Here is a 17282-nt window from a genome sequence, read left to right as displayed (position 1 = left end):
AACCTCTCGGTTTTCTAGTACTGTATTTTTCGGACCATAAGGCGCACGGTTGATGAACGAGTCTTTTTTCATACATACGGCGCACTGGATTATAAGGCGCATTAAGCAAAAAAAAAAAAAAAAAGTCAGATAAGTCAAACTTTACTCAACTCGTTCCATTGATTCATTAATGTTGAATTCTCTCGCAGCTACTCTATTCCCATGTTGTCACAGTATATTAATGACTAACCTTATATTTTACAGCACCCTGCCATGCGATTGCATTTGTCCCTAACCATCAGGAACCCTCACGTTAACTTTTGAGTGGAAAAAAGTTAGCGTTCATCCTCCAGCTTCACTGTGTTTGTTATGCTAACATAGCAGTGTCGCTAGCGATCACGTAGCACATCATTATATACCATGCTAGTCCAACTTCAGTAACCCTACAAAAGTCACTGCTGTTTAGTTTTCTTCTTCTTTATTTATGTTAGAAGTGATAGCAGAGCTGTATGTTTTAATTTATTTAGAAATCCCATACAGAACATGGTATATCATCCTTAGGTAGAAACTAGCAAGCTAACTTCCTGCTAACTTCTAACTCTGTTAAATTTCATAAATTCTGTTTTCATGGATGCCCGGATGTTAAACTTAATTGTTACACCTGGTAAAGCAGCAACACTGATCATTTTATTAAAGATAAAAGAATTTAGACCGTTTCTAACTCTCAGTGATGTCGCAGTGTTTATTGTGTACCACATAAAGTTGGTTCAAGGTCAGTAAGCAAACAGAATTCATACATAAAGTGCATAAGGCTCACTGTCAATTTTTGAGAAAATTAAAGGATTTTAAGTGCGCCTTATAGCCCGAAAAATACGCTGCCTGTACGTCCATTAGTTCTTAGGTGAGAATAAAGCAGCTATCATTTGGGTTTGTTCACAGTTGTGATCCTCTTGTGTCCTGCATCATGTTCCCTTCCTTGATCAACAGGTCCCAACATTCTCGTTATATACCAGGGGAATCAGGAGAAAACAGCCTTCTGGTACGATGGCTGTGCATGCCAGTACTTTATCACAGCCACACATTTAGGGGGACCCATTATGCTTTTCTTCATTTCCTTAGGTAATATATATATGTCTATGTTATAATAGCGGATGCTCATTAAGTTTCACATAATGACATTAGTGTATGTACAATCCTCATTAATTGCAGATGGCTACAAACGCTTGGCTTTAGTTTCCATCTGCACCTGATTCTGTATGAGCTAGAGCAGATATCCCTTATATGGCTGTCTCAGACACACAAGCCCCACCCAATTGCTGTTCAAAATATCTTTTTATTTGGGGCATGAAATTAGAAGAAAGTTAGCTTAAAGGAAGGGAAGGGGAAGAGAACTAAAAGACTTGTTTCAGATAAAGGATGACAAAGAATGGTTATTTTGACCTGGGAATCATGTCAAGTGGGTCTACTAGAAAACATGAAGTTAGAAATAAGTATAACAGGTCCCTTTCAAAGAATTAATGGACACAAAGTGCTGGTTTTATGTTTTGATGCTTAAAACCCCTTCCATTTGACAAGGTACTACTAAGAATATTACTGTTATTGCTAAATTAAATAGTTGCCGCATTGCTCTAATAAACTACTGTTGTATAAATTCCTTAACGGGGAAAACTCTTCCAAGAGATTTCTGTTTTGCAGTTTGAGAAGTAGTTTGTGTCTTCTCTCAGTAACTTCAGATTTATTTATTTATTTATTTATTTATTTTAAACGGTCCGTTCTGACTCGGTTATCCATTTATTCTGTCATTTAACTGTTGACTAAAGCAAACTCACCATGCACTTGTTGGGTTTTTCTCCAGAATGGACCCTCATGTGGATAAGCAGCTTGTAGCGAGCATTGAACGGTTTGTTGCGTCGCACGCAGCCAGTCCAGAAACATGCAAACTCCTCCCCCTTTCTCTGGTCGATGTGCACTTTCTCGATGTGCCTCACTAGCTCCTCCTGGGTGCTATAAGTGGCACTGCAGTCGATCCAATGACACGGTTGCTCCTGCTGGTCAAGCGTGGGGTCCTGTCCCACAGGTACGTTAATCATGGGGGACTGAAGAGAGGACTGTGTGCTGTCCTGATTGCTGTATCCTTGAAAAGCCTGATTTAAATGGTACAGCTCCCCCTGCTGGTTGCTAATTTGAAACTGTTCCCTCTTACATGGCAAGAAATCATCTGCAGGTTCTTGTTTTACGGAGCAATATTCCTCCTGTGGCTTTTGTTGTTGTTGAGACAATTTATTGTTGGCATCAGAAAGAGGCAAGCAAGATGCAAAAAGTAGAGATGAGGAGGCAGAAGACAGTGAGGAAGGTGGCGAGGCGAAAGATGAAGATGTGGCACAGCTGGTGAGCATGTAGGAAATTGGGAAGGAAGGCTGAGGGTAGCAGCTAAACCTCTGAGTGCTGTTTTGGGTGTCTGTGTGAGCTGTGGTTGCAAAGTCCTCCACAGTCTTTTCTACGTGGGATCCGGCTGTCTTACAGTTGAGCAGGGAGGTGAGGTCACGCCCAAGCGAGGAGAGCGACAGTGAGGTCCTGGGAAGACAGCACAGGCCTCCCGATTGGATCGATGGCTGGCAGAAGCCACCAGAAGACAGCGGCGCCTGAAGATCCTCAGCATCCTCAAACACACTCCCAAATCCAGGAAGAGTCACATCTGGAGGCCCGAGATCAGGGGGCCACATGCCAGCCCCCACTCACAGACTCCTACCAAGAGATCCTGTCAGTAAAATCGTTGAAGTCGATTATCTTGGAGCAATTTTAAGACCCCATTGTAGATAAAACCCTCTGCAGCATCTTTTCGCATTCAAAGGTAATCAAATTAGATTCATGTGCAACTTCTGGCACCTTCTGAATGTGTAGACTTCAGTCATTTGTTCCAAAGTGTTGCGTGGTCAGTCATCACTCCAGCACTGTGGGAGACAAAAACCAAACCCAAATGAGTCATCATAAAAAATACATAAATTTAAAAAAGTGCTTGAATCTTTTATGATCGAAAAAACAGTTTAAAACCTGAAGAATTGCATTCAAGTATATGTACCCTAGTTTTCTTGCCTAACTACGACACAAGTCTTGAAAATAAACAAGGTCAGTTAGCTGCAAAAGCTACTGCTGAAGCTAGAGTTAAAGCTGACCTACAGTATGATGCTCTTTGCAGCTCCATAATTTTAATATTGGAATCTAGCAGAACAGCTTTGCATAGGCCACATTTCAATAATAATCCTTATTTATCTTATCCTGGGCCTTGGTGCAGCCCCTTTGTTCATCTAGTGTCTGAAACAAGTTGTTCTAGCCTATCTGCCCTTAACTTTTCTGTCTTCTGACTGGCTGTCTTTTGCAGACAGAGCGCTAAAACAACAGGTGGGTGGGGATTTACTGCTCAAGGGCAGCGCTGACATAAAAAGGGCCTACTATACAGAAATCTATAGTCAAAAGGGCTGTGAACCAGACAGATAAATGTTGTAGAGCAAAAAATAAAATATAATAGCCTGAAATTTAAAAAGATTAGCGTACGATGCAGCATGAAATGGAAAAGCTGCAAAAAGTCACTGCGCTGGAACGAGACACGTGTGATGATCTGTGCATTTGAAAAGAGATATTCCATCTCTTACACTCAAGCCTCACCACATCTACCATGGAATTCACCCATCAACCACTGGTTCATCACTCGGCCATTGCCTCAGCAGAGTTTCCTTCACAAACAAATTTCCAAAGATGCTTCTCTCATGAGAAGCATTACTCTAAACTTAAGGACTCACAAAACTAAGAAAATCTTGATCAAACTGGGGATTATTTTCACCAAAACTGTCTGTAACACTCTGGAGGTCCTTGGATTTTATGGTGTTTAGTGTCCTGGCTGTTGGGTTTAATGATTTGTTTTTTTACTTTCATTTTAAAAGAAAAACCTGTTTCATTTCTGACCACTACACAACATGCAGAAGACTGTTTAAAAAAAAAAAAATATGAGGACTGGAACGCTCATATTGTCTAATGAATGTTTCTTATAAAAATTCAATACTTGTATCACCTTGACATGACAATTCATTAAACATTCATGTGTTGTGTTGATAAAGGATGATGTACCACTCATGCTGCTAAAGAGGACTTGTGAGCTTGTTTCAGTCTGAAACACTAATCAACACAAGAAGTTTTTTTACTTATAGTAATTTATATTGAGCAGCACGGCTCTAGCCTAGGACCTCTCAATCTTTATGCAAACATGGGTGGAAAGGAAAAGGTGGTGAGAGCAGTGACAAGACCCAACAGGCATCAATAAGAGCAGATTTACTTTGATCAAGTCAGATACACCATGAAAAGGAGGAACTGGGGTGGAGGCGGTCTAAAAAGAGGCAGATCTGCACCTAGTATGGGACAGACTAAAGCACAATAAACAGTGTGCCCTTGAAAAGATTTACCAATTGGTTATGTAGAAGGGTATCAGCTGAGCCATCAGCTAATGTGGGCTGGTAATGAGATGAGCTGCTGAGCCCGGAGTGCAGCCGAGCTCGACTTTGAGACCTGCCTGAACTAACGCTGCGCTGTTTGGAGATCAAACAGAAGTTGACTCAAGTAGATTTACCCCAACTCCCTAAAAGGCCTTAAACACAATCTATAAACAGATTTTGATTTGTAAAAATGATGGACTTGCCCTTTTAAAGACAGCACTTAGCACATTTTACCATGTCGGCTGAACTGAGTCAGGATTGATTGTAACTCAGCTGGTGTGACAACTTGCCACGCTGTTCAACAGTATGAAGCATGAAACCCAGACTGTCTCATTCTCTCAATGTTATTCCCTCATTTCCATTTTGTGTCCAATCATTAACAACAAATAGACCACAGTGACCAGAAGGAAAGGTTTTGGATGGAGTAAAAACCAAAACAAACACAGTCCAGCGCTCCTTGTCAGCAGACTTCAGTCAAATATCTTAGAGTGTAATTCTGCAACGACTGTGTGTTTGCTGCTGCGACACTCAGAGCTGATTCATTACTCCAGGCATTTAGGCCACCCTTGCAGCAAACAGCCAGTTGCTGTGTGGCAGCCGATTGCCTGGAACCTGGTCCAGATGCTTGTTAACAGAGGAAGAGTAATGGACCGCATCTCACCGCTTGCTACTGATGCAATACAGGGAGGCTGGAAAATGGTGGGCCAAACACAAGCACCCCCACCCCTGTCACATATACAGTAGCTCTACTGTGCAGAAGTCCTTGACTGTTTATTGGACTTGACTTGATTTCCACAGTTCTCTACCATCTGCCAGATATCGATGATCTAATTTTCAGTAGGATCGCTGCCACGTGTAATTAGTCATTGGAAAGATTCAAAAGGATTTTATGCTGATGGTTATTTTACGAGCCACAGGCCAACACAGCTAAGAGGATGAGTAAGTTCAGTTCTGTAGTTATATTAGCTGACGAAGGAGTCGCTAAGTGTAGGTTAATGCCCATAGTTTCCTGTTATAGTCTGGTTTACAGTTTTACGATTCTTCCTGTAAATCGCTGGAGTTCCCCCACCATAGTCATGTCATGGGAACTGTGGTTGACTTTTAATTAGAGAGGCTGCGATGTGTCTGTGTGTCGATGAGTTGCAAGGGATTAACGATAGCAGATGTGGTTTGGCATGTTTGAAATGGGATAATTCCAAACTAGATTCTTTTAGCTGTAAGAGCTTATGAATATGAAGATTTGATGTTCACATTTGTAATCTAACTGCTCCTCTTTAGCGTCAAACCGGGACTTGTGTAAAAATCCTCTATGCCATAAATACAGCTGTAAATATAGCACACAGAGGACATTTTTAGCATTGTCTGTTCGCAAACCACTTTGGTCTTGATCCAGAAAGAAGAGTTAGACGGCAATACTAAGAAAAGTGACCCACAAAGCCTCAACTGAACCAGCAAACTCTATGAAATAGCAGCCTCATCTCATGTGGCGTCTTTTAAGGACTCACTCGCTGTGGTTAGCTAAACACAGCTGTGGCATTTCAGGACAAGCAAATGTGTACTTGTCTCAACAATAAGCACTTTGGGTCTTGAATTACAAACTTTTTCAGTGCCTCTTGGTTCAACTCAAACGTGGGAAAGATATCCTTATTAAACTGAGAAATGCGAACACATACAACAGAATTAGGTTTCCCAAATCTTCATAAATAATCCAGAGCTGTGGCAATTAGAGTTCACTGACTTGTGCTAAGACTGAGCACACATTACTAAGTAAATAATATTTATTTCTTGTTTTCCACTCTTATCACCATCTTGCCCAAGGACACTTCGACGTGCAGACTGGAGGAGCCAGGAAATCGAGCCTCTGACCCTCTAATTAGCAGATGACCAACAAAAAAAAAAAAAAAAAAAAAAACTAAAACAAAATATAAACAAACAAAAAAAAAAAACGTGTGCAGATTAAAGATATCATACCACACCAAAAGATGATATTTCCCAGTAAAAACCACATCTGTAAACAACAAAAACCTGACTGGTGGGTCTTAAACCCACAAACTTTGAATCACATCTCAAGTGTTTGACTAGGAATCTAACGTGCTATTGTTTGCACCAAAAAGCCTGTTACAGATCAACTTTATTTACACATAAGAGTAAAGTTTAGTACACACAAATACGCAGGATCTCATTGTTTTGCACTGTCAAAACATGCTGTCAAAACAGCACACAGTTTGAGTTATCACTTCATCAGGTGCATGTGAACTCAGCATTTTGTCAGATTCTTATGAGTAAGACTTAATATGTTTGTCTCTGGGAGCTTTTGACAGAGGAAAAAGGTTCTCCAAGCACATAACGGTCAGACTACCCTCTCCCACCCAGCCCTTAAAGCTGAAGTAATCAATATGTGTTATGCAAGCGTTTAAGAACAAAGATGAGCGTGTCAAAGTGTTTCGGTTTCTTTCAGCTCATTGTTTTGGATGAATGTAAACTTGATGCTCTCATCAATCATGTTTCCAGACACAGCAGGAAGCCGTTTTAGTCAAAGAGCTCTGATAAAACCTCTGTGCACAACTTACTGAGCACCAGACCAAGACAGACGGCATTAGTGACCAGCTGTTGAACATGGCAGAGGAATTAGTCACTCCCTATGGAATTTCTTTTGTGATTACTGTGGCTAAAAAATGCTTTGCAGCAGCTTTTCTCAAAAATTCCAGATTCATGTGGCAAAGATTTATGTCCTTTTACTGCATTAAAATTGTAATTATTGCAAACTGTAGTTATATACACATTGCAATTATAGCAACATTACAAGCATAATGTTCATAAGTGTAACTTTTTTAAAGAAAAACTGCATCAACTTAAAATGAAAAGAATGTATCTGTTTTTACAGTACACACATGTCATGTTAACAACACTTTGTTTGCAACATTTTCCCAAGCTCTTTAACGGCAATTCTTTTTCTGCATGCCTTAACTATGCACAAAAGGTATGAAATTACAGGATAAATCATGGCCCAAATGTTGTTGTTTTAAAAGCTTTGTGGGTGACTTCACTAATACAAATGTTAAAAAAAATAAAATTGAAAGTTCTTGAGTAATTTTGGTTAATCTCAGAAATAACATAAATTCCAAGATGGACTAAATGGCAAATAAAGAATGGCCTATTTGGTGTTGGTGGAGACCAAAATCAGTGATTAAATGAGGCAACAAGGAAGTTTTTTCCTAACACAACATGTTAGTGATAAATTTAAAACATGGTTTGGTGCCTTCAGGCTAAAACAACAGCAGCAATCAGGAGGATTAGCTAAGACAAGCTTTTGATATGTTTTGGTGCAGCAGTCCCCAACCCCGGACCACCGACAGGTACTGGTCCGTGAGCCGCTTGATACCAGGCCGTGAGAGTTGAGGCTCGGGTTATGGTTTTCGGGGATTTTATCGTTAACTCTGTTTCCCTGGGTCTTTTCCCGTGTTGTAGTTGCGCGTCTTATTTTGAAAGAAATATTTATGCATTACCATAGCGACCAGAGAGCATTAAGTGGAAGATTTTACTCTCGGTGTTGTTGGCGCATTTCAGGAGAAGGCTGCTAATAAAGTTACACAATTACACAGTGAATTTGCGTTGATTGTTGCGTTTACACAACAATATAGTTTTTGTCTTGGTCGTATCATTTTATTTTATTGTATTTATCTGCGACACTGTAAAGGCCGTTCTGCGAAAATATTGTTGACATTAAACCGGTCTGTGGCACAAAAAAGGTTTGGGACCGCTGTTTTAGTGAATAAAGTAGAAAGACATGGAGAACACAAACCTCTTTGTGTTTGTGTCCTTTTTAAATGATCAAATAGTAAAAACAACAAAACAAGAGTTTAAAAGGTAAATATTCATTATCTACTATTCTGAATAATATGTGCATATGTGAATGTGCAGTATTTACAATATTTTTCGTGTACATGTATTCATTAGTGATGATTTTCATATTGGCTTACAGAAAGAAGTTGCTATAATATCAAAACAAAGTAGCATTTCTAAGACATATTTGCATCATTCATTTCAAAGTACACCTAAGTTCTGATTTGTAACTCTCCCATTGAGTTATATTAGACTTCTCACATAAATCATGCAAGACTAAAACAAGTGTAAATCTTAGTTCCTGAATTAGAAAGAAAATACATGTAGAAATCCTCAAGGCAGCAGCATATTTCAGGTTAAGACAATATGTTTGCAGGAGAATAAAATCTCATAAATGTGGCTGGCAATGCATTAAAGAAAGCTTTTTAATTACATAACTAGTTTCACAACTGTCACTTGTGTTTTTATAATGAACATGAGAGACCAGTATCCCAGTAACCAAGAAAGTTGGCCGCAGTCTGAGAGTTTACACTTCTCTAAATAATTTGTCTCAGATCCTCCAATTTCAAAACACCTTAATCCTGTGAAAACAATTTTGTGGGATTGTGGTATGCTAATAAATCCTAGTTTACTGCATTTTCAGGTCATTAGCCTATATTTGTCCACAGGAAACTGGAAAGGCAAACTTTTTTCCTAACAGCTTCCTGCTTTATATTCAGTACACATTCACACCTTGCTATATTCATACAAGTGACTGCACTAAAGATTCAAATAAGCTTCCCTACTTTGCTCTTATGTTTTTATAAGTACTACTTGCTCGTGCTACAGTTGGTCAGTAATTTTAGTTCGATGTTAGGTGGTTGCTCGGAAACATGATGACATCACTATATATCATGCATAATGAAAGCTTTGTGGATATAAATTAGATGTTACTGTTTTGAAACTGAAATTAAATCCTTAGTGGTTTTATGAGGTGTTAAAAGTGAGTAAATGCTACAAATGGTCAGTGATTTTAGCCTGTTTGTAGGTGCTTGCTAGGCAACATGATTGTATTAATCATAACATCCAATATAAATAAAAATCTTCAGGGGCCAGTGTTGGATGTTCAACTCCTGATGGGGTAAGAGGAATTCGCAAGCAAACAAACACACGGAGATTTCATGTATTAAAGTCAGATTTTCCAGAAAGACAAACCAGTAACCAGTAACCAGTAACTAAGTAAATATTCTCCCATTTATTCCCCTATAGATCTTTCTATATATTGACGCATCTGTTTCTTTCTACTACTGTTCAAAATCTATGAACACCCCCCCCCAAAAAAAAAAAAAAAAAAAAAAAAAAAACAACTTTAATGAATCCCTTTTAATGAGCTAGTGAAAAAGTTCATTTCCTGAAATAAATACTTTTTTTTTGCCGGTCAACTCATAGCCAATTGCAGAAAAAAATCTAGACATAAATTTTTATTCCAGGTTTATTCTTGACTGATCTTTTGAATTCTGTATAAGAAAGCATATTAAATGTAATGTTATTAAAAATGTATTGCTACTTTACAATATTGGACCACTTTAAATGGCAAATTACAACAGAAGGAAATTACTGCTGCTCTAACATAATTCAGTCTCAGTTTTACAGTTAAGCACAGAGTTAGCTCAGGCAGTTCAGCTAACCTCGATTGCCAGCTCACATCACCTGAAGGTTCAGCCAATACCCTTTTATTCATCCAGTTTCCTAGCTCCTATAGGGTTCACTGATTAAGCTGCAGACAGTCTTGCAAGCCACTTTGCAACCCACCTCTATCTTTTGTGCTCTGACTTAATTATTGCCAGTTTTGTTGTCAGTGATCTCTGTTCTGTTCCATGCTGGGTCATGGGTAACAGAGCCAAGCTGCTAAATATACATTCGTGCACATTAGTGGAATTTATTGGGTCCTCAAATAAGCACATTTACAGATACCTCACAAAATGTTTCTGGTAAACAGTAGCAGAGAAATTGTGACGCTGCTTTTTTGATGCTCAAACGCATGAATCCAGATCCAACAGCAAACACAAGCTTCAATTTACTACTGTAAGCTCATGATTTCACAAACATGAAATGTACTTACTTTGAAATCTGAGTTCTGCAGCTCCACCGAACCTCAGTGTTTATTTGCCGATTTACCCCAGAAGACAGAAAAGAAAACTACCTGCTGTGCTGATATATCTACCGCTAAGAGACCAACTGGCACCTTTTGCATATATATTAACAGTGACAACTGTTCATCATCATCCTCAGCAAGACTCCCATCAGAAGACACATAGAGGGCAGTAATAAATTCCTATAAATGTGCTTTGGATCACAGTCCTGCATGCTGGGGGACAGAGTTTTTGTAAAAGTGAATAAAAATATGAGCACAATCTTCTGCTTCTGTTCTGCACTAAACTCTAAAAATGTCCCATCTGTACAAGCTGTCAAACTGATTCAGCTTCAACAGGAGAACGATTTATTTTCACTGAGGGAAGACGCCTGAGCTGAAGCTGCTGACCTGACACTGCGGGCTGAATACAGAGACACGTTGTTGTGATTAGAGGTGTACGTTACCCTTTTCCAAAACCAAGAACCAAGTACCCAATGCTGAGAAAAGTCTTAAATATTTTTAAACACAATTTGCTGTTGGCCATCACGAGCTATGAACTTAAACACTGACGTAACTAAAAATGTTCAAATGTGAGTTTGAACAAAAATTGTTTGGAGTGTCAAGATAAAGATTCACAGGAACTTGTGTCCTACATTAAAATCCCACTAAACTCTGATGGGATTTTATTCAGAAGTAACTAAATATCAGCACAGAAAAGAGGACAAAAAAAGCAAGATGCCAAAAGTCTAAAACTGTATCAGATTTTTCTAAAAAAAAAAATCGGAGCGCACACATAAAGATCAGAGTTTGTAAAGAGGGAAAAAAAGAAAAATCAAAAAAAGAGAAACCCTTTAAGAGCAAAGCACTCTTCGTGCTAAGAGTGCCACAACAATCCAGCAACAACTAACTAATCATCAAGTGTGAACACGTGTTTAACAGCTTGGCAGTTTGATGATCTGGAGCATTCAGGTGTGTTAACACAATGACAAAGTAGTTCCAGAAATGGATGTCCCAGCAAATTGACCCCAAAGTCAGACCGCTCAGTGAAATTGCACAGTGCACAGTGGTGGAGGGGCAATAATTGGGGTTTGTTTTATTGCGCGACACGGGAATGTCGCAGTCAGAGTCCACCGTGAACTCTTCTGTATACCAAATTATTCTAGAGTCAAATGTGAAGCCATAAACAAATGCCTGCAAACTTCAATAAAATGAAGCAACGTCGTTAGAAAGAATGGGCAAAAAATGCTCCAAAATGATGTGGAGGAAGTAAAGTCACACAGAAAAACATTCACGGGGCATTTGATCATAATTATGTAAGTGACATGACTGAGATGTGACAAAAGTTTATCTAAACTGCAAAATAAATGAGTATTACAAAAAAAAAAAAAAAAAAAGAAATCAGGAAATTACAGAAACAATAAACACAGAATCTTATGACAGTGTATCTACATGTACAAAAATACGAACAAAACTCTGGTTGTCATTATTTTTAGTGGTTCCACTGCGCTTTATGTTTTTATTGATGACAGACTGGATGCTGGTCACGAACCAATTATAGTTACCATCTTTCAAGACCTGCAATGTTCATTCTTCAGCCTGTTTTTCATTTTCCAATGTTGTGTGAGTAAGAGTGCTTTAAGCTTCAGTTAGTCAATGTGACAGACGTGCTGTGGGAAGTTTCAGTACAAGTGGAGAACAGAATAGAACCAGGCTGCACAAATGATTACTGAAATAGATACTAGTGTCTTTATCGTGACATTACAAGACACCAGAGGTACAACATCAGTTCTTGTAAGTCCATGTGTTTCTGGTAAGATTATTTTCATGCCAATACTGTGTAGTCTGAACCCTTCATTATGGAAATTTTATGTATTAAGCATTGCATCAGTTGCTGACTGAATTTGCCAGTGTTTTTTCAGGTGGAAATTTAAAAAAAGGAAAATAGCCCAGAGCTTGAGAGGTTAACCACAACCACAATTGTTCCCAAACCTAACCAAACCTTAGCCACTGTGCTGTCACACATGAAAACATGTTACAAGAACTGTGTTTTGGAGGTTTGGGAAAGCACAGACTGCTGAGGTTTTCTGCCAAATATGGGCATCATGTCAAGAAAATATCCTGCTGAAGGCCTATGCTGTACTTGGATTTTAACATGAAGACTGAACGACACGTGAACACTTCACAAAAAATTCTACTGCGAATTAAAGAGCTTTGTGTTGACCGAGAGCTCAAATGGAAAGTCAGACATAACTAGAAGATGAAGCAGGTGCAAAAACACCTGTGGATGGTATGGCCATGCCAAAGTTCCAGTCTGGGGACATCAATGCCACTGATGAGGACCACATGGCTGAGAGTTGGCACCTCGTTTCTGAACCTGTCCGCTCTGTGTGCCAGTCAGCTTCTCGCAGCCAGTTCTGTGTGAAAAAGGTGCTGAATACATTTATTCCACGCAAGTATAAATCCCTACGGCATCCGTGTCAGCTCAATAAAAGAGGGCAATGTGAAGCTGCAACACTACCATGACAAAAATCAGTGGTGACGCCAGTTAAGACGCTCAGCCATGTCTATATTTGCAAGCATTGCTGAAAGCAAGGCTAGTTCTGGTAACAAAAAACACCAATGCCTGCAGCACAGCTTGAAACTGAAGGAAAGAATGCAAAGCTGCAATACAAGACCCCAACAGAGGACCCGATTAGTCTTCCATCCCCACAAATATAGACTCTGCAGCTGGAAGGAAAAACAGAGACCATCCATCAAAAAAATAAAGATCCAGGTAAGTGTTATTTAAAACAGATATGCCCTCAAGGCTGGGATTGGTTACAGTGGCCGTGAAAGCTCAACAGCTTAGAACAGACATGCAAAAAGACAAAACAAGTGATGTTTAACAACAATGTAAATAAAATACAGAAATGAGCTGCAAATAACAGACTGAACAATGACAGATGGCATGTGCAACGGATAAGCACTCTGGTTGTTAACCAGGTGACTCGTCAAAGAAGCCTGTGCGTTGTGGTAGAAAATGAACTTTATGTGCATTTATTTTAATGTTCTTATTACATAATACATCTAGAAGATTATGCCTCTAAAAATTAAAAATCATAGTTTACTTATATTTGGTTGCTTTTTCATTCAAGGTTGAGCAATACAGTGCACATTTTTACCATGAAACTTAGTAGAGGAGATGCAGAGACGACCATCTGTTTTACAGTTGATGAGCCCAAAGGCTGTGAAGACAGCATTTTAGATCAGGAAAGCAAGCACGATCATAGTCATTGTTTTTTTTAAACAATCATCCTCATCTTGTTTTTTTTGGTTTTCTTGTTTTTTCACACTTGCAGTATCATGCTCTGTTAATTTGTGTCGGAGGTTCGTTTCTGTAACATCCTCAAGCGATCCCTAAAAAACTTTCTCATTACTCACCTTGTCACCACATTTGTCTCTGTCGCCTTTATCTTAACCAAAAATGAATTTTCAAATTGAAGCCTTGCCATATTGACACTCTGACACTGTGGATGATGCACATTTGGACTTCACTAAACACTGGAAGTGGTGTACTTTTGCACAAGAAGATGGCCTTGAAGTGGATTCAAGTCTAATTCAAATCAGACATGTTTATTTTCTCTTTATAGGCGCAGGAACAAAACTTTTTGACCACATCTGGCATGACTATAGATGTGTGCTATGAAATCATTTGGAATAGTTATAGGCCTGCAATTCAAATCAATGTTCCAAATAGAAAATACATATAACTAATCATAAAACTGGCTTTGTTTAGCCCCAAGCACACAAGGCTGGACACTAATCGCCGACATGCATGTGCGAACTACTTACTGAAATGTAGTGAAACTGTTAAAAGTGGGACACAAACCAAAAACAGAGACTGATTGCTTTAAAAGTAAATGTTCCACCTTCTGAAATGTGTTAAATACAACTGTAAGGCACAATTTTTACTCTGAAAGCAAATAATCTCCATATCTGGTTTAACTTGCACTTTTTCAAGTCATTACCACTCAACTAGTAATTGTCAGCTGTTTGCAGACAAGCTGGTGACATCCAACGTTTTTACAGATGTAGGACCTTTAGTTGTTTTGTTTGTTTGTTTGTTTTAAGAGAAATATATACAGAGCCTAAAAACTGATCTTACTTGTGTGGCTAAATCTATCACAAAGCCTCACTGGGTCACCAGTATAGCTTCAATTGTTTTAATAAACTGAGTTTTGATGATGTGAAACAGAGGGAGAGAATATCAACATTTGTTTTCCACTTATTTTGATGCAGTGTTTCTGCTCTAATAATTCTGTTTTTGTTAGTGATTCTTGCTGGTTGTAGACTTTGCAACGGTGCTCTTGTTGAACTTCACATAAAAGCTAAGTAACTAATATCCATCATCTGTGCTGGTAACTCAAACTTAACTATATAATCACCTGCAGCTGGTCTGAAGTTGAGATGCTTTAACGAAGTCTTGGCTGGTTTCCTGCGAGTGTTTCAGCTCAGTGTGCTGTGACCCCGTTTGCCTCGAGTCTCTGACGTGATGACTGTGGCTGGTGAAAATCTGACTCACTGGTAAAATCCCCTCCCTTATTTTGATATATTCAGTCACTTTTATCATTAGTATTTAACACTCCCAATTCCCTAACACCCCAGTCCAGTTAAGTTGTGTGAGCGAAACCAAAAAATTGTTTGATTTCGAGACGCAGTTCGGGTCAAAGTAAGCTCACTGGGAGCAGGTGAATGATTCACTCTGGTATTGCAGAACATGAGGATTTGCTCTTGGGTCACAATTCATGCATGCCATCTTAATAAAAGGTTTAAATTACTGTTGACTTTATTCACAGTAATCCTTCCTCTGCACTGAGACATTTAATAGCCCAGATAGGGATTTTAGAAATGTGCAATTTATTGAAACTCCAAACTAAAGTCTATTTTACTGGATGAGCAGGAGGGATTTTGTTCTTTTGTTTCATTTTGAATTACATATCTGCACATAGAAATGACCTATTTCAGTTTTCTATGAGAAACTGACACACACACACACACACACACACACACACACACACACACACACACACACACACACACACACACACACACACACACACACACACACACACACACACACACACACACACACACACACACACACACACACACACACACACACACACACACACACACTATGGTTGTAATCAAAATCGCTCTGCAGTTCAACAAAAAATTTGCTTCACTAAGTATTTTTATAATAACGTAGCAGTGAGTGACATTAGAAAAGCTAAAACATGAGAAGAGAACTGCATGTTTGAGGCGTGAAGACGTAAAATCAGCACACTTTCCACTGTTTCCTCTGTGCAGAAGTAGGGGATTCACCAGCAAAGGGGAAAACCAAAGGAGGAGAAAAATTCAAACAAGAAATGATTTTATTTACTTTGTTTATCTAATTTATTTGAAGTTGTTTGTTCTTTCATTGCAGAGCTGCTTTCTGTCATGTGCTGTCACTGTAGTTTTGCTCCTCTGTTTTGATTTTGTTTTAAGTAGTAAAACCTTTCAAATAAACACTATTTACACATTAAAAAGATTGAGAATTTGTCTTTTGGTGTGTTTTCAAGAACAACAAGAGGGTACATTTTGGTGTTGTAAATGACTCCCAAGTGGCCCGTTACTGGTGGAGACAAGCTTTTCCATGATCTCATTGCATTATACAATTTACTGTAATATCTGTTGCAGATTTAGAAAACACCATGTAGCACTGTCGACTTTGTATGAAAGATGGAAAAAGCTCTAAATCTGCATTCCCACTAATGACCAGCAGTGTGAGACTGGCCTCGTTCACCATTTTCAAGTCTTAAAATTCAACATGAGGTGCAATTTGTACATTATAGTCCTCGACAGACTACAGGAGGAGATGCTGTCCATCGATCATCTAGTGTCAAAAAACCAAGATGATGCTGGCCAAATAGAAGATGGAATTGGCAACAGATGATGCTACATTGACTAAATCCATCTTTTATAAATAGGGTTTGCTTAACACTTGTAATTATTAGTACGTTCAGTTGGTTGTGATTTCACAGATTAACAAAAGCAGATATTACATTTTGTAGTGAGGTGAAGCGGAGTGTAATCAAAGGAACAAAAAAGAATTTGTATCATAGTTTTGAGTAGCTCATAAGAAACTTGCTCATATGTGAGAAATGACTACAATGATATAGGCTTTAGAGTCAAGCTATTACCTGACAATGTAAACTTTAAGTCCAAAAGTACCAAAGTCCAGAGTCCATATAAAATATGCGATGAGCTGAGCCAGGTTAGGTTTTGAAAACCAGACACCATAAGCATAGGATGGATTTGACGGTGAAACTGAGGTAAACTACATACTCCTAAGGCAACAACTTATCAAACACAAAGTAGGCCCAACCCAGCGTCATTCTTTTGTATCCTTCTGGAGATTACACACCAAACATGTTGAAAAAGCAAAACTGACATGAAATTCAGAATGTTTCCACTGCAAACTTGCAGCTTGTAATTAGTGTAACATTATATTCAGAAAAAAATCATTCACCACCAAACATGAGCTTTATAAATAAAAAGGAAGAAACAAGGATTCTGTGTTCAATTCAATTAAATGCTTAATTGTCCAACAAGGGGAAATTAGTTTAGCAGCAAGAGCAACAATAAGAATAAACAAAACAATAATAAAAAGTTCTTGTTCTTCAAAGTCATGTTACCAAACCAAGCAGTGATACAGAAAGAAATAACAGATTCAATAAAAGGTCTGTAAAACAAAGACAACATTTCAGAAGAGACATTAAAAGATCCCATTTACCTGAAAAAGAATCTGTCTATAGGTTCATCCAGTTATCAAGACTCCA

General features: G+C 38.6%; 1 protein-coding gene across 1 annotated transcript in view; it reads right to left on the bottom strand.

Annotated features, from left to right (window-relative positions):
- Nucleotides 1-17282, bottom strand: part of glis1a (GLIS family zinc finger 1a) — a 71535-nt gene that overhangs the window by 39406 nt on the left and 14847 nt on the right. The window contains exon 2 of the mRNA XM_085389188.1: nucleotides 1809-2930. Within this exon, the coding sequence (XP_085245314.1) occupies nucleotides 1809-2702 (894 nt within the window). The 5' untranslated portion in view covers nucleotides 2703-2930. The remainder of the gene's footprint in view (nucleotides 1-1808; nucleotides 2931-17282) is intronic.

This window comes from Rhamphochromis longiceps, linkage group LG18 (assembly GCF_057381845.1).
Source record: "Rhamphochromis longiceps isolate RC_006_pf linkage group LG18, R_longiceps_female_GT1.1, whole genome shotgun sequence".
NCBI lineage: Eukaryota > Metazoa > Chordata > Actinopteri > Cichliformes > Cichlidae > Rhamphochromis > Rhamphochromis longiceps.
This window is presented reverse-complemented; position numbering and strand designations above follow the sequence as displayed.